The sequence below is a fragment of the Simochromis diagramma genome, unplaced genomic scaffold (assembly GCF_900408965.1).
Source record: "Simochromis diagramma unplaced genomic scaffold, fSimDia1.1 OVJJ01000433.1, whole genome shotgun sequence".
In the NCBI taxonomy this organism is placed as follows: Eukaryota; Metazoa; Chordata; class Actinopteri; order Cichliformes; family Cichlidae; genus Simochromis; species Simochromis diagramma.
Window position 1 is genome coordinate 2,376,114 of NW_024387031.1, and position 27,187 is coordinate 2,403,300.

Below are 27,187 nucleotides of genomic sequence, written 5' to 3' on the forward strand. Positions count from 1 at the left end.
AAACACAGCACCCCCCTTCATTCCTCTGATATGTTATATTTCAGTCAATACTATATTGATCAGACTAATACAGCAATGTAGATGGTCAGACCGCGTTTGATTATGAACACGAGTAATGAATAGAGTGATAAGCAGGCACATGAAGCCCTCCCAGTGTCTCTGCCCCTCTGCTATCAGTCAATATGGTGCTTATTTACGGTCGCGTGTCGCAATCTCATCCCCAGCTGGAGGTTATCGATCGTGTTTGTGTGACTTAATTTAACCTCAGAGTGCAGAGATCAGGAAAGGAAAGAGCAAATTGATTTAGAATTATGATTTTAGCAATAAAAGCCCACACACGCTCAGTGGACATCTATTCAGCTGTTCGTGTGTCAGCCAATCACACGGCAAGACGAGCTGCTGAAGTTCAGACCGAGCATCAGAATGATGAAGAAAGAATGTGGCATGGTTGTTGGTCTGAGTGTTTCACACACTGATCTCCAACCATCTCTGAGCTCAGAGGAAATAACCAGCCAGCAGCAGCTCTGTGGGAGGAAATGACTCGCTGAGGTCAGAGGAGGATGGACAGACTGCTTGGAGCTGATAGGAAGGCAGCAATAACTCCAGTAACCACTCGCTACAACCAAAGTCTGCAGAAGACCATCTCTGAACCTTGAAGCAGGCGACCACACCAGTGTCACTGCTGTCAGTAAGAAGAGGAAACTGAGTCTATGGCTAACACAGACTCTCAAACCTGGACAACAGAAGCTGGAGAAACGTCTCCTGTTCTGACAAGTTTAAAGCATGGATCCATCCTGCCTGTGTCCGTGTTCAGGCTGCTGCTGGTGTGACTCTCAGTACCAGCTGAGCATCGTTTAAACTCTGTAGCCTGGCCAAGTGCTGCCGCTGACCATGCCTATCCTTTATGACCTCATTGCAACGTCTTTAGCAGGATAACAAAGCTCCGTGTCTCAAAGCTCAGATCATGTCTGTTAGGTTTTGTATTGTTGATTGTCATTTATGCTTAGAAATATTTAACCATATATGCTTAGAGGTGTATAATCAATTGTGTAGTGATAGGATGTGTGATCTTTAGCAGGCTACAAAGTCTTGGTGTGCATTCCTACATCCTGGGAGCATGGGAAGAGGTCGTACCTTGTTTTATTGTTTTATGGTAGGATTAACGTAGTTGAGTCTAAGTGCCTTTTACATATAGATGAACTGTTGGATTTTCCAGACCAGCAGGTTAAGGGAAGTTGTTTATGGGGTCACACTCTGACCCCACACACACACACACACACAGTATTCTTTGTTCACATGTATACCTATGTAAGATGTTATATGTTAATGACCCTATGCATATTCATGTAACCACAATAAAAGGAGTGCTATGGGGAACCTGGCTGAGAGTCTGACGGAGGTCAAGTGGTGGAACGACACTTGACTCCAGGCAAGTCTCCCTCATGCATGAGTAACACGAAGAACTTTGCCTACTTGGTGTTCAATGCTTTTGCTGTGTAATTATATTGTCTTCAACGTTCCAGCGAATAGGTTCAAGCTACAAACCTATCAATGTCAGACTGGTTTCTAGAACATGACTGTGAGTTCACTGCACTCAGGCAGCCTCCACAGACACAGATCTCAGTCCTGCAGAGCAGCTTTGAGATGCAGGAGACACATCTGCATCAGCTGTGTGATGATGTCATAATGATGTCAGTCTCTGAGCAGCTTGTTGAATCTGAGCCATGAAGAGTTAAACTCAGTACTAGCAGGTGTACCTAACAAAGTGTAAGTAAGTAAGTGTCTGTATTTTGATTGTCAGGTAAATGTAAATCTGTTTTTCTGTGACTGTTAAATTAAGTATTGCTTTTAGCCAATCAAAGGCTTTCCTCTTCTGATGTAGCACTGTGTAGATTCCCGCAGAGAAGACGTGAGCTGGCCTGAAGATGGAGAATAAATGTAGGAATAAATAGTTTTGGCAGCTGGGGACAGATGGATCTGGATGATAAAAGAGAGAGACAGATGAATGAAGCTCGCTGGCTTCCCGTAGGCCAGCCGTGCTATCGCCTCTCCACCAGACTCTGCTCTCAGCAAGATGGCAGCTCATCAACAGTAAACAACCCCTGTGTGGATGTCACAGGAGGGCCGGCGGTGGAAAGAGAGCTGAGCTTGGACTGAAATTACACATAAACATTATTTTCTTCAAACGAGACAATGTTCATGCTGAAACATTACAGAAGTGCACATACAGCATTGCAGAGAACTCAGTGTCGTACTGACGGAGATAACGAGGTCAAAGGTCAGAGTGGAGTCACCTGACTTGTGATGTTATTGTGATAAATGACACAAACAAGAAGAAAGAGTGATCAGAATGTATGGGGCATTGTTTGAGGAGTGATTCAGCTCCCAAAGAGTCCTTCAGTCTGAGAACCAAGACATCTGTCCATACATCCATCCAAACATCCATCCATTCATATGAATGTGGTGATGATGATAGATCTGGTGTGGTGGATTTATAGTGGGTCTCTGAGGTTTGTATCTGTGTTCCTGATCCCGCCCATGTTCTCTTCCTGCAGATAGAAGAGGAGAACGCGGCTCTGCTCGCCGCTCTCACCGACAGTTTGGATGGGATTGTGGATGCCGAGGTGGGTGGACTCTCTGTGTTCCCCGCCTTGGGGGAGGAGCCCAGCCAAGAAGAGGAAGATGGTCTTTCTCTCAGCGCCGAGGACTTCAGCCAGCCTCTGGGGTCCGAGACCGAGGACCCGTCTCTGGTAAGAACACAGAGCGGCGTGAAGCAGCATCAGAACTGTTTCTTTTGTCTCTATTCTGGGTCTGGACCTCAATTTTCCACATCTCCCTCTGTTATGTTTGGTATACAAAAGAGAAACAGGAGATGAATATACCAAACATAACAGAGGGCTGTTATGTTTGGTATATTCATCTCCTGTTTCTCTTTTGTCATTGGTCTGCAAATCAAACGTCTCTCACAGCCCAACAGACAGAGATCCTTTAATGCGAGCTTCAAACCCTATCCAGCCCTCATCACCCCGACGTGCTGAGCCTCTCCTTTCCCATGCTCTCCCTGCAGCTTTCTCCCCCGTATCTCCATCTGTGTCGCGTTCACTAACCTTCATGATCCCCTCATCGGCCTGCGAGGTTCAAAGTCTGCCTTTAACTGCAGGAAAACAGAGCAGCACAAAGTAACCTTTCATCCTGTGTGTGTGTGTGGTGTGGGGGTGGGGGTCCCGTTTCTGGGAACCAGGCATTATTTCAGTCACACAAATAGGGTGAAATGCTTCAGAGAGAGCGCCTTGTAGAGGTTTGTGTGAGAATGAGATCTGGTCATAAATGATGAAAGTCTGAGATGTGTTGAGAACGGCGATACAACAGTTTCTTACAGCAAGCTGCTGACCTCAGACTTTTAGGAAACTTTCAAAGTTGTGTGAGTGATTTGACGATTCTGCAGACCTACACAGTCTCAGGACCATGAGTGAGGTGGTCTGTGTTGGTCTTTGTGCTGAAGTGTGTGTGTGTCTGTGTGTGTGTGCCCACCCCCAGGCCTCTTCCTTGTTCCTTGAATCACTCTTACTGGAACAAATCCTGTTCTCTCCCCACTTGCCTCTCCCCCCGTTATCAGCCCTTGCCTGCACCTGAGCCCATCGCCTCCTTACCAAAAACTCTGAAACCTGTTGAGCCCCCCCTGCTGGGCTCAGCCTGGAGATAATTGAAGCAGGAAGTTATTTGACTGCTCATGCGATTACCTTCAATGCGGTCTTGTTGCTCTCGTCACAAACACAAATCCACCCCCTTCCTCAGCGCGCGGTGCTCGCAGGCTTTACTTGTGTGCTCTGATTTAGCGGCAGCTGACAAAGATGCTATTGTTTGGCAGTCGTGAGTCATGGCGGATGTCTGAATACCTGCAGTGTAAATGTTTACCAGCATGCTCTGACTTCTTTTTGTACTGACACGATGAGGCCATCTATAAAACCAGCTTGTCGATCCACATTTGCTGGGCTCTAAAATGAATGCAGTGATAGACTGTGAGATAAGAACAGGTCAATATCCTTTATGGAACAATAAAATATGTTCTTACAGCGAAAGAAGACACCATTGAGTCTCCTAAAATCAAGCGTTTTGGATTGAACTGCTCTGCAGAATTATACCAGCAAATGAATGATGGAGCCTTACAGTGAATGCAGCTGTGCTGCAGTGTGTAAGCCGTGAGGAAGCAGACTGAGCGATGGCAGCATATCAGCCGTTGCTCTTCTCTGGTACAGGTGCACTGTAGTAACTGCTTTGGCCTCAAGCCGCTTTATACTTTATACTGGAGTAATAGAGAGAAAAGCCCAACAATGAGACAACCCCCTAGGAGCAAGCACTTGGTAACAGTGGAAAGGAAAAACTGTTTGAACAAGAAGAAACCTCCAACAGAACCAGGCTCAGGGTGGGAGCCTGCCTGCTGTTACCTCTTCAAACCACTTTGCAACCCACCCCACCCCAGCACCTCCACTTCATGCTTTTACTAACTTAATGTAACTGACACCTGCTCATATCTGTGCTGGGGTCAGAGGTTGGAGCTGGGGTCAGAGGTCGGTGCGGTGCAGTATAAAAGAAGGAATCTGTGCATTTTTATGCCTCGTGCTTCTCACGTATGTATACAGAAGGACCAAGAGGTCAAGGAGCGCCAAATATAAATGATGAGAGGTTCTGTTCCCCACCTAAATAATATCTGAACACTAAGACTAAAGAACCACAGACACTAACAGACACGTAGGTGGAGCCTTGACAGTGTTGGTGTAATCATGTCCAGTGTCCAGGGGCCAGACACCAAGGATGGTGTCTGGCCCCATCATCGTTATCCCTGTTCATTTAAAGGTACACTGTAAAGTGTGTGCACCCACTGCGAGCTGTTTTAGTGACACCACTGGGATTGAGTGTTCAGTTTGACAACATGCAGAACACATCACCAACAACACGTTTAGGAATAATACTTATATACAAGGTACTAAGCCGGAGGTTTTACTGTATGACTGGAGTACTCTAGTGTACTAATAGTAGTGGGGACGGATCTGAGAGGCATTAGCAGGAAAATAGGGCATTCCTTCCAAATTGGTGGAAATTGCAGTGACGGTAAATGTTTCAGTAATCAGGACAGTTTGGCTGTTGAGGAAGCCAAAAAAGAAGCAGTCAAGCCTGTGAGCGCTAACGGTGAGTGTGTGCCGGCAGGAAGTCGGGCATCGCTGCAGGCGGTTAAATGCAATGAAGCTTTTGTTTGGTGCAAAACAGGCCAAAGATAGCGAGCTGTCACGCCACAACATGCCGTCGTCTCTGCTGTCTCACACGTTTGTTCTTGAAGCTTTGGCGGTCATCAGTCAGCCGGAACTCAGGTTGTAAGTAAGAGACCCCGAAGGTCACAGAAACGCCAGCTCAGACTTCATGACTGTCGCCGTCGTTTATTCTTGAAGTTTTGGTGCACTTTTGATAATATTGATCCCAAAGGTCCACATGTAGAAAACTCCAGAGCAGTTTGATTGTGACAGATGCAACTCTGAGACTCTTTAAATAGCTTTAAATTATTACACTGCACAGGGCTGCGTTTGACTTGAGAAACAATTTAAAAAAGTGAAGGTGTTCTCACAGGTGCAGCAGCCGGACATCCATGCAGGCAGAGCAGCCTCCTAACAACATTATTCTCTTTACTCTGCGTGCTGTCACATGACTGCTGTCACTGTGTTCAGGCTTAAATGAGGCAGCGGCCTCTACTGATAAATCCTAGAATCCTAAATTTTGTTCCAAAGTCTTCTAAAAGTCGTGTCTGTGTGGTGTGATTATAATTACATGACATATACGTATACAGCTGCATAAACAGTGACAAGTTCAGTTTCCTCAGAGCTAAAAGAGCCGTGCAGAAGCTTTTAACATGTGTTTTCTCTGCACCGTGTCCCCCTCTTTCGGTGCTTGTGCACACTCTTGCAGTTTGTTCACACGTGATTGGCCCTTCGCTCTTTCTTCCTGCCTGTTTGTCCCAGTGTAGAACAAGGCCTCCATTGATGAGGCCACTGAAGCTGTGGGAGGTGTCCAGAGTAGAGTAGAGCGAAGAAGAGTAAACTGTGTGTTTGAGGGCCCCGGATGCTTTCAGTGGTCCAAACAGACACAAACCTTCAGTTGCCACTTTCACGCCCCTCAATGGGACTCTGAGCGGAGCATCAGCACGCGCTCAGAGCCAAGTTGGCTCGCCCACAAAGAGCCGCTGTGGCCCATTAACGATGTGGGCGACCGGCCCACTCACCCCGACCCAGATAGTATCTGTGCTTGCAGCCAGTGCTGACGGCTGGTGATGATGTGCAGCGTCGCTCACAGGTACACAGCTTCTAATGCTGACCTCCAGAGAGTCAGCCGCAGCATCACGCCATCATAAACGCTCTGCACGCCCTGCAATAGGTCTTCATATAATGTTGCTTACCTGTGACGGCCCCAATCAGAAACAGAGTTTTTATAAAGCGACAACATCCGTGAGTTTCTACCAGCGATTCAGAGAGACTCAACCCCTGACCCAATCCCTGCTGTCAGGAGTACTGCAGTAGTACAGAATCGGTGAGCTGGTCACACATGCGAGCTGTGCTTGTGTATAATTGGCTGATAATTAACAAGCTGAGGTCGTACCACAGCAAGCTTCTCGTCAGCTGCTACAGCTTTAAGTTTTACAGCAGCGGCTCACCACAAACTCTGGCGAGCTCAGAGAGACCGCCGCAGCAACAGAACCGGGTCACGGTTCTCCAACCTCCAAACTGTAAACCAAACCTCAAACTAAAATCAGAGCCGAGACTCGTTCGTCTCGCTGCAACACACTGAATTTTACTGTGACGTGCACACTGTCAGCTGACCAGCTGCATTTGATGGAGCTGACATGAAGCTCAGACCTGCACTGAATGGGCGACGAGGACAGTGGGCGGGGCTTGGGGGGTGCTAGTGTTAATATTCAGCTGAAGGGTAATACTGGGGGATGATGAAGGACAGGTTGGCTTCATGCCTGTAAGAAGACTGTGATGGAGGGATGAAGGAGCAGTCGTGCTCAGTTATTATAGAAAGAGAGAGTTTTTAATGGGAACGTGAGCGTGCCGTGTCGCTGTCAGCTTTAGTCGAGTGATAAATGTACAGTATGTTGACCCGGCCTGCATGTTACTCTTGTACAAACATCCATCAGCGAAGTGTTAACAGCTGACAGAACGTAGATTAAAAACTGGCGCATTCATCTCTCTGTGAGCCCTCTCCCATGTTTGTGTTTTTACTACATTTGTACATCCGCCTCGCCGTTGTGCACGCGCACAAAGCGGCGCTCTATGTCTACGTCATGAAGACACTTCTGAAACCTTTTGATTTTCTTCCTCCTCAGCTGAAGAAGCTGCTGCTGACGCCTCCCAACATGCCTGCAGGCATGGACGTGCACAAAGAGGGCGTGAATGGCCATCGCTACTGCAACAGAAGCTTGCGCCTTCGTCCGGTCAGGCCCCTGCTGAAGGTGAGACACTTCCTGTCAGTACGTGCTGTTTAAAAGTTCACTACTTGTTGAATTAGGTTTTCAACAGAGCAACGAATTATCAAAACTAAATTCTCCAGTCTCTGGATTTTTACAATGAGTCGACGCAGTACTCGTGGCTGCGTAGGTAGTAGTACATCAGCAGTAAATGGTACAGTACGAAGCAGTTTTTACAGATTGTTAAGCTGTAGAATAAAAGCTTGCAGAGACCTTCCCGAGGAGAGGATGCTGTTGATGCTGGACGGAGTTCACAGAGCTGTGGCTTTAGCTTTAGAGCTGCGTAGCTGTGCTGTGGCAGATGGTGTGAGGGCAGCAGTGAGTTATGTGGATAATCCACAGCTGCACGCAGCACAGACATTAAACGTGAGCCTCTGTGCAGGGCAGGAAACCTCTTCCATGTTTTGTTGTGTGGGGCTTCATTTTTCGTTTCCATGAACAGCTGCAGACAGGAGAATGAAACAAAACAGTTCATCTGAAGCATCAGGATGTAGTGGAAGACTACAGGCTGCTGTAGTTGCATCCTTCATTACTGCATAGCAGGCCTTAACTGTGTTAGCTCACAGCACCGGTGCTACAAGGGCTGCAGACCAAAAAGTTGTTCCACAAGTTTTTAGACATCTAGGCACAGAAAGGCCTTTTGACTTTTCCTTTCTTGTCCTTCAGATCGTGTTTTTGTTTCGTCCCGATGGCTTGTTTTCTTTAAAATCCAGCTTCCAAATTCCATCAGATTCTCTGAGCCACCTGAACATGCCGTCTACCAGCACACTGGCGTCAAACACAAAGCAATTCTGAGAATGGTTGTAGAATTTGAGTCTAATTACACTGATCCTTATCATCTGTTGTGATAACAATCAACAGACTACAGCTACTGTGTAGCATTGTGACGTAGTATGGCTTCAAAATCATTTATGGCACTGATACTGCCTCCTGCAGAGGGAAACAACATCGATTGCCATGGATACTTAATAAAGTTACGTTATAGTACATTTTTACAGTGAGCCGAGCTGTTTTGGCTCAGCGGTGCACACACAGAGCTGAGCATCATCATATATCCCTCGCATGTTATTTTTTCCTACATGCTCACCTTGTTTCGCACCCTCTGGTTTATGCTCTTGGTAGACTGTGCTCATTTGGGCAGTGCTTTTTGCAGGTTGTTGGTAGACACGCCCCCACTGCCATGTTTTTTATCCTGTATGCAGAGCACTTCCTGCTCTAACCGCTTGTTTGTCTCCATCTTCAGAGTGACGTCCCTCAGGAGAGGAAGCCCCGGGCGGTGCGTCCCGCTGGGCGTCTGTGCACAGAGCTTCACCGCCACCTCACAACCACGGAGGACACTGCGGCTCCTGACACGGAGGAGGAGGACGAGGAAGAGGAAGACGAGGACAGTGAGTCTGAGGAGGAAGAAGAGGAGGAGGAGTCCTCCAGCAGTGAAGCGGAGGGAGCGGCAAGCGTGGCCGCTGCCCCCGTTGAGGCACCGAAGCCTCAGTTCAGCTCAGAGAAGGAGCTGCAGTCTGTGGTGGAGCTGATCAGGTACATGCACACCTACTGCCTGCCCTCGCGCAAGCAGCAGGGCTGGGATCGTAAGGACCGTGACCTGCTGCGGTCCCGGGCCCGACCTGAGGCCCCCCGCTCACCTGCCACAACCTCTCACAGTAGAGTGGTACTGGTGGCTGGTCCCGGGACCGGCGGCGGCTTGACTGGGTCAGCCAGCACCGCCACCAGGAAGCTCCCCTTCGCTCGGCGAAGGGAGATGAAGGCAGACTCCCTTCTCCGCACGCTCTTGCAGCAGAGCAGCTCTTTTGACGTGAGCAAGCCTTACAGACTGCACCGCCCACCCTACTCTCGCAGCCCCGACCGAACGGGAGAACCCGCTCCCTCAGGCCCGGCCCAAATCCCCACCTCCGCCAACCCCAAGCCAGACCTTGAGACCCCTGAGAGGAGAAGCCACTCCTCTGAGCCACCACGAAGCCTGGAGAAGACTGCAGACTGCAGCGGCTCCTTCTCAGTTCGGCGCTCACGCCGGCTGGCATCGTTTCCCAGCCGCTTTGCCAAAAGGCTGCGGCCTGAACGGGCCAGGGAAGAAGACAGGAAGGAGGGACGGGTGGGGCTCAAACTGCCGCCCACCCAAGCTGGAGGGGAAAGCGCGACGGAGACGCTGAGGGGAAAGCTAACGTCCAGTGAGCTGAGTCACCCCTGCTGCCACGGTACGTCACGCACGTCCTCCTTCGTTCGTGAAGGCGGGGCCTGCGAGTGTGACCTCGTCACAGCAATACTGACCTACATGCTGATGAGTTTGTACATGGCAGTGAGAGGATTTTTGTTGTGGTTGCAGAAAAGCCAGCCTGCCTGTGTCTGCCTCTCAACACAAAGTCTGCAGGGTGAGTATTCACAGCTCAGAGTACCTGTAGGTTTCATCAGGCAGGTGCACCATAGTTATTTAGGCCGGAAACTTCACTTTAGGTTTACTAATGTTGAGCTGACAGCAGTGCAGAGGTGACTCAGCAGGCGCTCCACGCTGAACATACTTCAGATTATGATGCTGAGAGGATTGTTTCAGCTGTGCTAATCTAAAGCCTGTAAACATGCAAATGACTGTTAATCACTTGGAAACCATAAAAACCTCCATTCATTCGTTTCTTCCTGTTTGGGTATTTGCTTAATGATCTTAATTATAAAAAATTGAATGGTTGGCAGTTTGTCAGTGTGCGCACTGTTTGGGCTGACACTAAATTTAAGGCTCCGTGCAGGAACACAGGGACAAACGGTCTCTCTCCAGTTGAGCTCACTTTTACTTCAGTATAAAAGACGCTCATGTTCATCAGAAGTTCTAGCATAAGGTAACCAAAACAGGAAGAACCATCACATTCCGGCTGCTCACCTGTGGGTCTGATGAGATTTCAGGATAAAAGGCTTCAGCACCATCCATGGGACCATTTCTGAACTTTTAAGCCAGACCCAGATTCATCATGACCCTGGCTGGTTTATCAGAATTTAATTTGGGCAGACAGAGTACTTTTTTGAACATTATTGAATGGTGATTGTGTTCTGGGCTCTAACGTGTCCTCTGCTTTGATCCGGCAGAGAGTCCCAGTACAGCACCAAGGCCTTTGAGCAGACGCTCAGCGTGGACCTGTGCGGAACAGCGGGTAAGCCTCTTGCTGCTGGGGCCCCACGTGATGACATCATAGCTGCACATGCTGTTTCTCGCTCATGTACTCAAGCCTTTGTCGTCCCCACTCAGGTCTCACCCCTCCCACGACTCCGCCTCACAAGCCCGTGGAAGACGAGCTGTTCAAGCCGGCAGACGGAGGAAAAGGTGGAGGTGGCGGTGGTGGAGGCGAGCCCGCCCACCCGGCTTCAAACAGCAGCGCTGCCGCAAAGACCTCGTCCTGGGCGAGCCGGGCTCACCACCAGCGGAAGCTGCCAGAGCAGACGGAGCTATACGCTCAGCTGAGGCGCATGGGCCAGGCCAGCGAGGCTGACGCCCACCGCGGCTTTGGTGACCATGACTATTGTCTGCTGAGCCTCGGCGAGAGCCGCAAGCGTAGCGCTGCCATCTTTGGCGCCATGTTACAGGGACGAGCAGAGAGCGAGAGAGTCGGTGCTCCAACTCCCAGAGTGGCCGAGGAGGAGCGGGAAGGGAAGGAGAGCGAAGACGGGCTGGCGCACCCGGAGGCTGCAGAGCCGCGGGAGCAGCTGACATCGTCATCGTCACCCCCATCAGACCGCCAGTCAGACGCCGCCACGCCGCCAGCTTCTGAAGAAGAGGCAGAGGGCTCGTCGGTGTCTCGCTCGCCCTCGCCCATCCCCCACCTGTGCCCCAACTCCCCCTCCAGCAAGACAGACTCCAGGTAAGATGGACACTTGGGGGGGGAGGTAGAAGCAGAATCCCAGTGAGTCTTACATTGTCAAAGATCAGAGCTCATTATTTCTGGAACACAGGTTTTTTTCTTTGCCGCAGTCACCTGTTACCTGCTCGTGTCTTTCATTTTCACCTCGTGTCTGTCCTAATCTCACATTCAACCACCCCTGCTCTTTCAGTGAGAACTCTGAGATTTGTCCTGACGACACGCAGAGGATCAAAGTCAATCCTGACGAGGTACGTTCGTCGTTCCAGAGCCTGAGCGCTGATGTAGCCACAGTCAGGTGTGCCTCTGCGTACCTGAGAGCAGCTCTGCGCTCGGCCTCCCCTCGCTTTAGTTCACACATCTTTCAGTATTCTGTATTGTCCTTTGTCCTCACTGTTGCCATGGTTTCCCTGTTGCCAGGACAACTGCCAGGTGTTTTACATCCATAACCTGCCGAGCAGTGTGACCCAGAACATGCTGAGGAAACGCTTTCAGATTTTCGGCAAAGCAGAGGACTGCAAAGTTATCATCTGCAACGAGTAAGTGTGTGTGTGTGTGTGTGTGTGTGTGTGTGTGTGTGTGTGTGTGTGTGTGTGTGTGTGTGTGTGTGTGTGTGGGCCACCTCCCTGTCATTGAGTCTGTCCTGTGATTGGCCACAGCCCCTAAAGGTCAGAGAGGGTCACTTCCTGAGGGGCTCATTAAATGTGACTTTGAAATTTTAATTTAATGATGGCGCCCGCTCCTGTTGTTGCAGACAAACCCAAACATTTGGTGGTGTTGATGTAATAGTTTTGTTTTGGGGTCAGAGGCGAAGTCACTGCTTCATTGTATCCAGGATGTCACGTGTCTGCACCACGCCTTAAAGCACCAGTAAGCTAATGCACCGCCTGTCCTCTGCCGGCCTGTAGGGAGCGCTGCGGGGTGATAAAGATCCGCTCATCGGGCGTTCAGAAGCACTGGAGAGAGCGGGAAGGTGTTTTCCAGAACGGACCGGTGAGCCCGCGGAGGCTGACGAGGAAGCGCTACATAGACCTCGGTAATGAACGCACACAGCAGCACTCACAGGTGCACTCAATAACCTGGACAGGTGTGTCAGTCATTAGTGCTGCAGAGGAAGAGCGCTTCAGCTACCGCAGAGCATCCTCCCGCCTGTAGAGGCGGGGCACGCACCCAGCTGTGGTTTGTTTCCCAGCAGCACGCCTGACCTGAAGCTTTGCTCTGTGTGTTTCAGATGAGGCGGGTCCCGGCCCGGTCAAGAGCAAGTACGACGCAATGGACTTTGACACTTTGCTGAAGGAGGCCCAAAAGTCCCTGCACCGCTGACAGAAGAGGTCCACCGTCTGGCCAGCCTTAGTAAAGAGCATCAGCCCTGCAGCGACGCGGCTCTGCCCTCAGACTGACTCCTGGTTCCTCCACGCAAGACGACCTCGCGAAATGTTTACATTTTTACCGTTGGAATAAACCATGAGGACCTCGTTTTTTTAAGTTCTTTCACCGGAGGGCACTGCTCATAAACGAGGCGCCGCTGGGACCGCAGAGCGGCGCAGGGTCACTTCAGAGAGATCGCTTCTGTGCTGCTTTCTTGTCTGCACCGGGATGCCGTCGCCTCGCTGTGGACAAGCGGGCGTGAGAGACCCAGTAGCAGATCCTTGCTATCCCTGCGTGGCGTTGGTTGTTGTGGTGTGTGTCCCCATGTGTTCGTTGTTCTGTTTGTTTTTGTAAAAAAAGAGAAATGCCCCTCTGAGGTCACGACAGGCAACTCTACGAGCTGCATTTGCTCGTGCGGTCGCATAACCCCAAAAAAGAACCTGCTTTGTTTCAGCGACAAATTGTGGATGTTATTAATTTTAAAATTACTGTGTGTGTGTGTTATGGACAAAGAATATAAGAAAACATTTAATGTAATCATTTTATGACTGAGAAAGTTTACAAATCTAATATGAAGAAAAAAAATCATGTTTTTTCCTTTTTGTAATTGTAGTGCTTCCTTGATTTGATCTATGCACTGTAAGGACGCACCTGTTTCTGCTGTCCCTCCCTCCGATCTCCGCCATGCTGACGTTACGGCTGCTGCTGCTGCTGCTTCACACACGAAGGCTTTCAGGATTTGGGAAAAGTGTTCCCGCACTCGTTCACACGCACTGAAATAAGATGTGAGTTTACTTGAACGTGACCCCTGGAGGTGTGGTCTGAGATGGAGGCATAGGCACAGATTAGTTTGCCCACATCCATCAGAACTAGGACGAAAGTTGGAAACACTTTTCCCAGATCTTAGAGCCTCCCTGTCTCCCTGATGGGAGCCCCCCAACCGTCAATGCAACCGTTACTGTTTACATCTGGACAGCAGCAAGCGTGAGGAAAATGGAGAGCGCTCTGTACAAATCCAGCACTTTGTCCAGTATTCACCCCTTGAAGCTGCTCATCAGCCCTGTGGGGCCGAGAGCTGCCCGCGGGTCACGTGTGTGGGCCCGCCGCGGCGCGAGCCTTGCCCTCGACAGCACGCAGAAGGATCGGCTGGTCTCGTGGAATGTATTCGAGGACCTGAATGTAATCGTGGCGTTTTCCCCGTTTCTGCTCGCCCAAAGATTGTGGAGCTCTCCGGTGCTTTAAAAGGCTACACTGGCAGGGCTGCGTGAGCCGCTCCGGCCTCAGCTGTCATCCGCTTGCGGCCGATTTACATTCCCGGCGCAGCTAGCAGCAGCAGCACCCCGTCAAAGGGAGAGAGCCTCCACAGCTGCCGGCGAGGTGGCATGATATGGCCCGAGGATGAGCAAGGGGCCGGCCGAAAGGGAAGGAACAGAGCGGGGGTTTCCCGCCTGCTTCAGATGAGCATCTCTACCTCACATCCATCCGCCCCAGCCCTTTGTCTGTGTACGCTCTCCCCCTCCTCTTTTATAAGTGTCTGTCACTGGTTTCTTTGCTCGGTGTTCTCGGTGTGGGGCTTTTCTCTGCTGATGGGCAGTGTGGGTGGGTTTCTTTTAATACTGCGACTCCTACCACTACTAGCCACGATGGGGGGCTACTCTCTGTGTCCGGGGCCGCCTCACGGCGGTCCTCGGCGTGTCTGTCGAGTCTCGACCGTGTCCTCGTGTAGCTGAGTGTTTCGTCTTCGTCTCGTGTTTGAGTTGGACACTACTGATGCTAACCCTAACCTGGGCCGGGCCAGGGGGGCGGAGCAGGTCAGGTTACCCGTCTTTCCCTCGTTCTTCCTCGGGAATGCGCCCAATCCTGATCTCCTGCTCATCCTCGCTCCCGGCCCGACTCTCCCTCTCTCTCTCGCTCTCTCTCTCTCACTCTCTCTCTTTGGGTTTGAGGGTTCCGGGCCTTTCCCAGACTCCTCCCACTTCTTTCCCCTTCCTCTTCCTTTCTCTATCTAATCGACTTGTTGGTAACACACAAAAAATTGAATGTTTACATCACTTGATTCTCGTCTGACTTTATTAGGAACGCACACTAAGTACAAAGGCGCCTTATTCAGTGTTTCAAACTAAAACAACAGCAAGCAAAGTGTCCCGGGGGGGCCGCACCCCTCCCCCAAGGCTCACTGATGTCCAAAACTTATACATACTGATAGAGGAACAAGAACCCCTGAATGAGTATTTGTGCTTAGTATGTATACTACTCAAAAGTGAGAGAATGTGCTGGTTTACATGTTAAAAAGAAATATATGAGTATATAATGTGTACATAGCACTATGCCTCATTGTAAACATAAAATGTATTGTGTGTTTTTGTAAAGGTGGTGGGTCACTGTTGATTCTGAATCAGGCGGGAGGTGCTGGTTTGGGTCGGGGAGGAAATCCAACACTGTAGTTCCCTTTAGTCCGTCACACTAGCACGTCCCATTTCTTTGCTGTTTATGAAACGATTTGTTTTGTTTTCAGTTTTCTGAAAAAGCAATTTAAGATGCAATACGTAATAATCTTCTGATTACAGCCATCCTCACATCCTGAGGAAATAATGTGTGTGGGTGGTGCTGAGGTGTACTGCCGGATGTTCTGTGCGCAGACCGCAGCGGGAGGAAAGCGGTGCGTCGTGAATGGCCATCTGAATTTACTCTTGCACAAAATTGTCACAAACGGTGAAACAGCGTTTCCCATCAAAGAGCCAATGCGAAGGAGTTTCTGTCGTGTGTCAGCAGCAGCCGATCCACACCGCGACCAGAACACGGGATGTGAGAGGGGGGAAACAAAAGGAAGCTGTCGCCGGTTTGACCCTGTTAAATATCTGCACCCCCCCCCCCCCCCCCACAGAGGCACAGGTGTGTGGGCGGAGTTTCTGGCTGAGGTTTCCGCCCTGCTTTTAATTTGAAAATCTGAGACCGAGAGGGGTTTCTGCAGTCAGTCCTCCAGGTGAACGACATCAGCTACCCCCGTCTCCAAACGGCAAGCCTTAAAAACCAGCCGGGGGAACCACTAGCTTTTATTATTACTGTTTAACCTCCTTTCCAATCCAATGTGGTTTATTATTAAATAATTACTGACGTAATTACAACTTTTTTCAATAGCCATATTATAAAAAATATATACATATATATGAATATATATTTGTGTGTTTGTGTAGATATCTAGATGATTATATACTTTCTTATAGAAAACTTTGATGTTGATCATTCTCCTGAGTGTTTTGAGAACACATTTCAGCATACATACATATATATATATATAAAAGTGCTGTCTGCCTGGTCTAGGTCCTAGGTCAGCAGGCAGCAAATCCAAATAATTTAAAAAAAAAACCTTCCAAAGGGAATACCCTCGTCACAATGCAATACCTTTCTTTCCACTCTTCCTTTCAGAAAAATGGGAAATGGCAAGAAAATCATTTGTTAGGCAGGTTAACCAAAAAAATTTTAAAAAATCTTCAGTAATAAAGAGCTTGGCTCGCAGCTCGTGGAAAAGCACGTAACGTCTTGGGTTTTCTACGTTGGCGACGCCGTGGCCATTTAAAAAAAAAAAAAAAAAAACGCGTCCGATCACGCCTCGTTTCACATCTTGTCGGGTTTTTGGTTTGAGAATGGAGCCCAGCATCGACGCATCTCTATCTGCTAAATGTGAGTTTGGAAACTCGACAAAGGGCATACTCGTTTCATCGTTTCTCATTTCTATTGATTTCCTGTCTATTTACATCTAATGACTATCAGATTCACAAATTCTTATTTTTTTCTTTTTTAACTTAGTTTTTGGTAAAAGACAAAAAGGTAAATACTGCTAGTGAGATTTTATATTTTTACATATGTTGGTTTTATTTTGCGTGTCTTCTTTTTTATTTATATGCCACTTAGTTTGGACGTCTTTGGTTTTGTGTGAATTCATATGTCTGCAGAATGTGGAGACAAAGGCATTTCAGTATTTTTGAATTGTTAAAATCTAGTTTCATAGAAGCGGAGTATCTGATGTTATAAATTATATTTTAATTCATGTAAATAGTTTAAAACAGAAGATTATGGCTTCCTTTTAAACTGAATACATTTCTCTTCAGAGATTGTTTACATTATTAAACTGTAGAGATGTGCTCCTCATATACTGTATAAAGTACATATATTCATTGATTTGCCTCCAAAAATAAAATCCTAATGAACAAACCTTCAGTGCACGTGCTGCTTCTTGGCACAAACGGGCGAAGCCACCGGAACACCACCCAGGTCTCCAGCCGTTTGTCAAGGCCGAAAATTGGAGCCACTGACTCTGTCCCACGTGAACAAGCTTTTTCTGCTGTTTTAATGCAGCAGTCTGTGGTTCGCCAGCTTCAGCCCACAGTATGTTCAGTTTTCATTCTGTCTCCACCTGTCATACAGCACGAATCGCAGCAGTAGTCGTCTAAAGGTGCTTTACACAATCAGACCTCCCCTGTAAACAACGTTTGGCGACGGTGGGAATGAAGAACTCCCTTTTAACCGGGAGAAATCTCCAACCAAACTGGGGTAAGGGAGGCCTCCTGTCTCTGTACAAATCCATCACTTCTGCACCTTGTCCAATATTCACCCCTCGAAGCTGCTCATCAGACCTGCAGGGCCGAGAGCTGCCCACAGGTCACGAGTGCAGGCCGGCCACGGCGTGAGCTGATCCTTCTCAATGTATTCGAGGACTGGGGCGAGGAAGGCCTCCCGGCTCGGCTGGTCGGAGGCGAGTGTGGAGGGAACGGCTGGTTTCTGATAAATGGACGTTGTTAGCAGAGTGGAAGTGCTTTCTTTATAGGCGGATTTTCAGAATAATACTCATGTTGTGCTGATGTACGAAGGAGAACTGCATCCAATACTTCCACTGCTAGAGACAGCCAGTTTCCTGTAAATGGGATCAAATAAGAACTCAGTGTTGCTGGATCCAGTCCTGAGAGTAAATGTCACTTCTGAAAAATTACTGCATCTCATATTTCCAAAATCGTCTCCGGAGCCAAAAGTGGTTAAGACTAAACTCTGTGACTTGGTACGTCGTGCACAGGGATGTTGAGTGCATGTCACAGTAAACTACGCTGACGCAAATAAATTTTAGTCACTGTGCCGTCCGTTTGACTGACGAGACACAGTGTCTATCTCCCGAATCCAAACTGGAAGCTGGTTCCACAGAAGAGGGGCCTGAAAACTGAAGGCTCTCCCTCCCATTCTACTTTTAAATACTCTAGGAACAACAAATAAGCCTGCAGTGTGAGAGTGAAGTGCACTAATGGAGTGATTTGGTACTATAAAGTCATTAAGATAAGATGGGGCCTGATTATTTCAGACCTTGTATGTGAGGAGCAGGATTTTGAATTTCAGAGCTGAAAAATGAGGTTGGCTTTAAACCACCAACCACTTCAGTTCCTCTAGCATCCAGCAGAGGCAGCAGTGAGTCACTCCCGTAGAGTCCCATGTTAAAATAAACATGTTTCCAGCCTGATACACAGCCTGTTCTGATCTCTATAGATAATTTCCCCCTTCACAACAGCAGGGGGCGGGGGTTCTGTAAGTCACATTACGTGTTAAAGTTTGCACATTTAGGGGATGTGTCCTCTTTAACTGACAGGCTGATGGTGACAGGTCACTGTAACTGGATTGTTGTCACTTTGGTTTCATTTGAGGATGGGGTGGAGTCACACTGGTCCAGATCTGGAGGATGGTGCATGCTGAGTGGGATTCGATGCAGATGAGCTGCCTGTGGGGGTGTGTTTGTGCTGCAGCCCTGCGAGTGCAGGAAAAACGGTAAAACCTTAATGAGCTTGTGCCTGGCCATGGCCTGACCTGCTCTCTCTCATACAGAGGAGGACAGGCCCTCTCTCCAGTCTTCCCCTGGTTAAACAGCATACTATTAACAGGCCGCTGGCGAGTTTCTGGCTGGCTGGGCCGTGATTCGCACGTCACTGAGCGCACTGATGATTGCGCACGAGGCAGCACTACACCAGCACTGCTGCACTCGTGCCCTTGACTCTGCTGCGATTCCCACGCCAGCAAAAACACAGAAGAACATCCCAGAACCTGATCCTGATGCGTGGGGAGCGTGGAGGCAAGAAAGGAAGGACTAAAGATACGAATATCTGCAGTTTGATGTTCTGATTGTCCAATTCCACAGAGGTGTCATCGATCCTCTCGGTTGAGATCGCAGTCTATCTGTGAGCTCTATGGTGAGCCAAAGTTCAGAATTACATTCTAATTTCAAATCAAATATATTGAATATTGAAGTTGGAAATTACGCCCTTAGTCGTAGTGTTACCCAACAAACCACAACCACAGGTTTACGCTCCAAGCAGTGTTGGGAAGGTTACTTTTAAAATGTATTCCAGTACAGATTACAGAATACATGCCCCAAAATGTATTTTGTAATGTATTCCATTAAGTTACTCAATGTGAGTAACGTATTCTGAATACTTTGGATTACTTAATATATTGTCATGCTTTTTACAACTACACAAATGTCGCTATCACATCCTGCAAATCCTTGTTTGTTTTCTTTACCAATTAGCTGTTAAGCCCAACTTAAGATAATATATGCAATGTAGAGGTGCAAAGACTTGGGTATGTTTGTATAAGCTGTTTTGTCTTCTTAAAGATAATAAAAAAGCACCATCTTTCCTTAACATTTTTTTTTTTTTTTTATAAACCTGACAAGTGGAAGAGTATTAGACAAACATAAAATATGCCATTGAAAAGTATTTACTGTTATGGTCACCAACATCACTTAGTTAAAATAAAAAGTAGCCTTGCAGAAGGAGAAAAAATATCAGCATTTTCAATGACTGTTTTCTTATTAGGACAAAAAAGGCAATATATAAAATTATACTCACAAATGAAAAATATCTTATTTTGGCATTTACTGTCAATATTATTCTTCCACCAATAATTTTAAATTACAAAAGATTTTTCAATACAACTCAGATATTCAAACTCAGTGTAACAATGAGAAATTACATTTTAAACCTTACCCCTATAATTTTTAAAACAAGACAATATATGTTTTTTGCAACTCAGCAACATTACCTTATGGCCATTTAACAAAGGCATGCAATAAAGAACTGTCCAAGGTGTCAGTGCTGAACTGCTTGGTTGAAATTGGCCCCAAAAATCAAATAATTGGCGAACAATTGCAGTAAACATATGAGGTGCTGCTTTTTGAATGCATGCCAAAAACAAAGACTAAAGACTACACAATACTGAGGTTGCAAGCCCTATCTGTGAACAATACCAAGATAGTTTCAGCAGACTACCTACATCTGTTTCGCCAAGTCTACAGTCCAGTAAAGGCGGTTGTAACGCAGCAAGAGAACCTGTTCAAAGTGTTTGTCGGTCATGCGGTTACGGTGTGGGGTGAAAACAAGTCCTCCGTGGCTAAAGAGACACTCGACAGGAGCACTTGATGGCAGAGTTGTATTGTACTTTAAGAAGAGGGCTCTGATCAATGGATATCCCTTTAATGAGGTCAATGTCTTATCTGAATCTTGAAGATACCTCTGTACCTCATCCTCCGCTGTAGAACAGGTCACCTGTGTACTCTGAAAACTGAAGAAGCTGTCGTCATCATCATCATCTTCCGGCTCATTTCCCACTGAGGCATGTCCAGTGGTGCTGGTGTCATTAGAAGGTTCTGTGTTGAGGAGACAAGCCTCTTGGACCATTGTTCTTCTCATGGATTCTCTCTCATCATCAGCAAGCCACCAGAGTCGAAATTTTGGGATGGTGGATGCTGCCATCCTTGCTTCATGGGAGGCTAATACAGCTGCAAATCGAGTGTCAATTGCTTTGATGACCGCTAAGAGGAGGTGAGTTGAAAATTGCACTTGTGTCAACTTTTCACTTTTTCTTGTGTCAGTGCGCCCCAGGGCAGCTGTGGCTACAATGTAGCTTGCCATCGCCAGTGTGTGAATGTGAGTGTGAATGGGTGAATGACTGAATGTAGTGTGAAGCACTTTGGGGTCCTTAGGGACTAGAAAAGCGCTATACAAATGCAGGCCATTTACCATTTACCATTTCAGATAACTTGGCTTTCAGACTGAGAAGGGTGGGAATCACATATCCGAAATAGCAGTTCTTTTCCCCTTGGAACAGGTTGACTGAGTAGGCAAGTGGTTTCAGAATGGTGGCATACTCTTTGAGAAACACTGTCTCTTGAGGATGCAGTTTCGCCACCTTCAGTTGTTCACAGATTTCATTGAGCTGACTTTCAGCTAGATTCATTAGCTTCTCGATTGCATGGTACTCTGAGCTCCACCTAGTCACTGAAGGTACAACACATCTCATTTGGGCAATTTCTTCAATTACATCAGAAGCACCTGATGAGCGATGAGCCTTATTCCAGATGGCTGCACATTTTGCCTTTGCACTCCTATATAATTTTCTGGAAACACCCTGCTGTGAAGCAGCTTTATCAAGGTCAGTTGTGGCAATGAGATTTAGTGTGTGCGCAGCACATCGATGGTGTGGTGGCAAAAAGAAGTTCAGCTCCTCGTGTTCTTGCTCCTCCTCAAGTACTGTAGTGACATCATCAAATTGTACATCATCTGTGTCTTCCAGATCATCTTCTGTTTCTGAATCTCCATATTCATTGAAAGCCTTTACAAAATTGCTCCCATTGTCTGTGACTGTAGCACTAACCTTGCCTTGGATTTGGAATTCAGCACGAACCTGACTTATTTTGGCGGCAATAACATCATAAGTGTGATGGCCTATTATCCTCTCACATGCCAGTGCAGCAGACTTGCGATCCAATGTGTCTGACTCGATCCAGTGACATGTGATGCCAATGAAACGTCTGTGATGCGCAGTCCAGATATCTGCTGTTGTGCACACATTTTGAGTATGTAGAAGAATTTCAGTTATTGCTTCCTTCAGTTTTGGAAAGGTTTTCTCAATGTGAGTCATCAATGTTTTTCTGCAAACAGGACTCCTGCCCCCACTTAGTCCTTCAACCATCTTACGGAATGAGGTGTTCTCAACGGTAGAAAAGGGCTGCACTTCATTGACTATGAAGTCAGATACCAAGGAATTTACTCTCCTTTGGGTGATGGCTGGAGTGCTAAGGATAGCTTGTTTGAGAGGAGGGGCTGTGTCTTTGCCACTGTTCATCACCATGATCCGATGTATTTGCTTTGGGTAAACTGTGTATAACCCTGGGATGCATCCTCTGAAATAAAAAAAGAGAGAGAGAGACTGACCAAAAGATAAAATATTACTGATGAAGAAATAGTTTTGTATTCAAGATCACTGCAAAAAGGTTGGGCAATTGCACGAATATCTCGACTATCAACAATAAGTTGAGCCTTTCACCGATTGTTTTTACAAGAGGAATTTTTTTTTTTTGCCAATGAGTAATTATAATAATAATGTTGGTTGAAGGTAAGAGAAGCAGTCAATGGAAAATATAATAGTGGTGTTTTAATGGCATGAACAAATGCAGCGATTCATTTACTCAAACTCATAACAGAATGAAAGAAAAGCAGTAGTCTATGTTCAAGAAAAAACAAAACATTTAATTTAAATAAACAAACCACAATAGTGGGGAGGGATAGAAGAAACTGACTTCTTTTTCCACTTTAACTGTGTTCCAGTGTTTATGTCTTAGATACTCGACCAAAAAACAAATAAGTTAAAAACCAAAATGTCACTTCCAGCAACCATAAAAAATATCAGAGGTAAAGTTACGTTTTTTGTGCAATTTGGTGCATCTCGAATAAATAAATGAATAATCCAAAGAGAAGCTATGTTAATACAGAAACTCCAACAAGAAAAGAAGATAAAATATCCCCCCCCAAACTAAACTTTATATTTATGTTCTAAATATGCAAATCAGTCCGTGCATTATTACATTGCTCCGCCCATTAACAAGTCACCTCCGCGATTATGTGTGAATGGGTTGACTGCGTGTGTGTGTAAATGGGTGGATGACTGGTTGTGTAAAGCGCTTTGGGATCCTTAGGGACTAGAAAAGCGCTATACAAATACAGGCCATTTACCATTATGTTGGTTATCGTTTGACTGACGATTGTCGGTTGGAAAATTTTTAAATCTCGCCCAACCTTAATGTCCACCCTACTGTTAATCATTTTGGGATTGCTTTCACAACTGCACACGATAATTTACAGCTCGTTAATGCTATCTATCAAGTTTAACAGTCTATGAACTAACGTTAACGCCAGCTAACAATGTTAGCTAAAATCACAGCAATATTATATCGAAGCTACTGAAGTGGCATATAGCCTAGGTAGCTACCACAACTAAAATAAGATATTTGCAGTATGTTAACGTTAGTTTTTTTAAAATAACTTACTTTCAGATGTTTTGTTAGATTGGAGGTGGAGTCTTTTGACGCAGAGAGCATCTTCTTTGCTAGCAAGCAGAGTTTGCATTGCACTGTGAAATTCCGCCCACCCCTTTCTTCTTTGAATATAAAATGGTGTTGGAACTTCCAACTCTGAAACGCATTCCTGCCCAACGTGCACCGCTGACTCTGTTGTGCTGGCTCCGGCTCCATTGTTTGACTGACGCTACCAACAGGACGATTTATTTTTATTTTTTATTTTTAAACAGCCTCTTCTCGCGTGTTTTGTTTGGGTTTCCAGCCGCAATGTGCGGCATGGAATGACCAGAATTACAGAGGACCGCCATGTAATCCATTTATTTCAACAAAGTAACTGTATTCTAAATACCACCTTTTTAAACGGTAACTGTAACGGAATACAGTTACTCATATTTTGTATTTTAAATACGTAACGGCGGTACATGTATTCCGTTACTCCCCAACTCTGGCTCCAAGCTACATACTCTGCATACTCTACAACCTACCAGAGACACTTGGGCTGACCAAGAAACTAAGTTACACAGCTTTGCATGCTTTTATTGATTAATTTGTTTGCATGCACTCTCTCTCGTGTGACGCAAATTCATCCGAAGGTCTATAACTGGTGATGACATCATTACTTCACTGGCACTGAGGCTGTGCTGTGTGAGAAATAAAGAAATCCAACTTTTCCAACTGAAAAGCAATACAGTTTTTAAAAGTTAGAGCCTGGAGCCTCGGACAGCGAGGTGCAAACACAAGCAATCATCCCAATGTCGGTGATCTGGCCACAAGAAGAGGAACCTTGTGCCGTTCTCTCACCGTTACCAGCTCCTCTCTCTCTTGAGCTCAGGTCTGAGCTTCGTCACCCTGCGCTCAGGCTCACAGGCCGATGTAGTGACTTGGAAAACTCTAACAGCAGAGTGTTAGAGCACAAATAGTATTTCTATAATTAATGAGGCCAAATATCAACCTGTCAATACAACAATTAAATCCAGCAGCAGCATGTCCTCAGTGTATAAGAGTCCAAATACAGCTGATATATACATTAATGCGTGATTAAACAGTTAATACAGATGTTTGTTAAGCATCTGCCTGTTTAAAACTTTGGCGATTAATTGCACAGCCCAAAGCCAGAGGAGAAAGCACGCGACTGGAAATCATCCTGTCAGCCACTTCCTGTCACGCTGTCCTCTCTGTGGCTGTTTCTGTGGGGCAGTCGTGACTGCAGCAAACAGAGCTCTGCACTGCAGTTATCAGACACATGCTGTCATCCCCAAGCTTCAGCTACGCTCTGACGGGGACACCAGGACGGAGACGCTGCTGCTGAACCAAACCTCAGGACCATCCAACAGCCTCCCACGCTGATACACCTGGGTATGTTTATCCATTCGGGCCCAGCAAAGCTACGTGTTGGTACGTAAAGGAGGAGAAAGGACTCCTTTGTGTGGGCAGGAACGGGAACTCCATCAGGCTGCTCATGCATGTTTCCAAACTGTGATGACACACCAGCCTCATGTGGCTTGTAGGCGGATCATAGACACCACTGACTGGACCTCATGTCAGATAGGTGATATAAATATAAACCATAGAAGTCTGAATACATCTATGAAAGACCCGACAGCCTTTATGCTCGTCTCTCGACACTTCACACTTTCTTTTGATGTCTTGGCCCCTACCCTGGTTAAATGAAGGTTTCATTACAGTTAATTATCCATCCTCTGTTCTTAAGTAATGTTGGACAGTGTCCTCTAACCTTGGCCCTACAAAAGACTGGAATCCTGTGCAGACTGGATCCCACCCCGACGTCAGCTGTGATAGGCTCCACCCCCTGCAACCCTGAATGAGGTAAGTGGAAGAAGCTGGATGGATGATGTCTCAGAATATCCAGAGAACTACTGTAACATGGTGCAACATGAATGAAGAGAGGCAGGAAAATTCACTGAGTTGGATGTTATGTAGAGAGGTGGGACGAGTCTCCTTCCTGTTTGAATTCAATTCAATTCAGTTTTATTTATACAGCACCAAATCACAACAACAGTCATCTCAAGGTGCTTTATACTGTAAGGTAGACCCTACTATAATACATACAGAGAAAAAACCCAACAATCCACATCAGCACCAAAGAGTAAAACGGTGAAATGTGGAATATTAAACATTAGGTCTCTCTCTTCTAAGCTTCTGCTAGTACATGAGTTAATAACTGATCAACAAATCAATTTACTCTGCCTTACAGAAACCTGGTTACAGCAGGATGATTATGTTAGCTTCAACCAACATTATGTTAGATCCAAGATGGCGGCGCGTGAACAACGCGAGGCTCAGTGTCTCTCCAGAATCTGCTATTTAGCGGTTTTTTTATCTACTTTTAACCGGATTATTCGTCCAGAATTGCTGTGCGTTGCTGACCTACAGCAGACAAGAGCTTCTGGACATCTGGACTCACAACTCCAACAGTTTTATCGCCGATCTCCGACTCATCCCAGAGATCTCCAGAACACCGGAGGCTGCCCACTCTCCCCGGCCGGGCGGAAGTGCACGCAGACGGCGCCGAGATCGTAAACAAAGGCGAGGTAGGCGCGGAGGGCTACGGGCTAAGCTAAAGCTAACACCACACCGGCTGCCTTTACCCAGTATTTTTCTCGCCAATGTCCGTTCTCTGGCAAACAAAATGGATGAGATACGGCTCTCCATTACTAACAACAGACGGATTATGGACTCAAATGTCATGTTTTTCACCGAAACATGGCTGAACAACAGCTGCCCGGACAATGCTATCGAGTTAGCAGGACGCCACACACACCGAGCCGACAGGCTAGCAGATGACTCCGGCAAGACCAGAGGTGGAGGTTTGTGCATCTATATTAACAATGCTTGGTGCATGAACTCCACTACTACTGAGAGTCACTGCTCACCTAATGCGGAGTTTTTAATGGTCAAATGCAGACCTTATTATCTCCCCAGAGAACTCACTTCTATCATACTCACTGCCGTGTATATACCCCCCGACGCTAATGCTAGGTTGGCCATGAAAGAACTTTCTGCAGCCATTAACAAACACCAGAATAAACACCCCGAGGCTGCTTTTATTGTTGCTGGTGACTTCAACCACACCAACTTAAAGACAGTCCTCCCCAGATTCCACCAACATGTCTCCTGCCACACCAGAGGAGACAAGACTTTAGACCATGTGTATTCCAACCTGGCGGGAGCCTACAAAGCCACACCCCTCCCCCACATTGGACAATCGGACCATCTCTCCCTGTTCCTCACACCTCGGTATTCACCACTCATCCAACGTGTGAAACCTGCTGTGAGGACAATTAAAGTGTGGCCAGAGGGGACAGACGCAGTGCTCCAGGACAGATTTAAAAACACAGACTGGAATATGTTCACCCACACAGACCTGGACCAGTACGCCTCATCTGTACTGGATTACATCTCCAAAACCACAGACAGTGTCACCACCCAGAAACGGATCACCATGTACCCCAACCAGAAGCCTTGGATGAACCGGGATGTTCGTCTCCTCCTGAAGGCCCGCAACACTGCCTTTAGGTCAGGAGATGCACACGCCTACAGTACAGCCAGGGCTAATCTAAAGAAGGGCATCAAAAAAGCCAAACACCATTACAAAAAGAAGGTAGAAGAACACTTCTCCAACTCCAACCCCCGACGCATGTGGCAAGGACTCCAGACCATCACAGACTACAGGACCACCAAACCCTCCCCCGCATCCTCTGATGTCTCCTTCCTCAACGAGCTCAACAACTTTTATGCTCGTTTTGAGCGAGGGAACCCCACAACCACAACCAAAGCAGACATGACGCCAGACCACCAACCTCTGACTCTCTCCCCCACCGATGTAGGAGCGGTGCTGAGCAGGATCAATGTCCACAAGGCTGCAGGCCCTGATGGCATCCCCGGGCGTGTTCTCAGAGCGTGTTCTGGGGAGCTTGCAGGAGTGCTCACAGACATATTCAATCTGTCCTTGGCCCACGCTGTGGTACCGGCCTGCTTCAAATCCACCTCCATCGTCCCGATACCCAAAAACTCCAACCCATCTTGCCTCAATGATTACCGCCC

At 47.1% G+C, this 27,187-nt stretch overlaps 1 protein-coding gene across 1 annotated transcript in view; it reads left to right on the plus strand.

The window, feature by feature from the left end:
• Positions 1-16,944, plus strand: part of ppargc1b (peroxisome proliferator-activated receptor gamma, coactivator 1 beta) — a 57,798-nt gene extending 40,854 nt beyond the window's left edge. Inside the window, exons 3-12 of the mRNA XM_040043203.1 lie at positions 2,556-2,750; positions 7,373-7,498; positions 8,757-9,720; positions 9,849-9,894; positions 10,598-10,662; positions 10,758-11,367; positions 11,558-11,615; positions 11,785-11,903; positions 12,273-12,400; positions 12,596-16,944. Coding sequence (XP_039899137.1) covers positions 2,556-2,750; positions 7,373-7,498; positions 8,757-9,720; positions 9,849-9,894; positions 10,598-10,662; positions 10,758-11,367; positions 11,558-11,615; positions 11,785-11,903; positions 12,273-12,400; positions 12,596-12,687 — 2,403 coding nt within the window. The 3' untranslated portion in view covers positions 12,688-16,944. The remainder of the gene's footprint in view (positions 1-2,555; positions 2,751-7,372; positions 7,499-8,756; positions 9,721-9,848; positions 9,895-10,597; positions 10,663-10,757; positions 11,368-11,557; positions 11,616-11,784; positions 11,904-12,272; positions 12,401-12,595) is intronic.
• Positions 16,945-27,187: the final 10,243 nt, after the last annotated feature.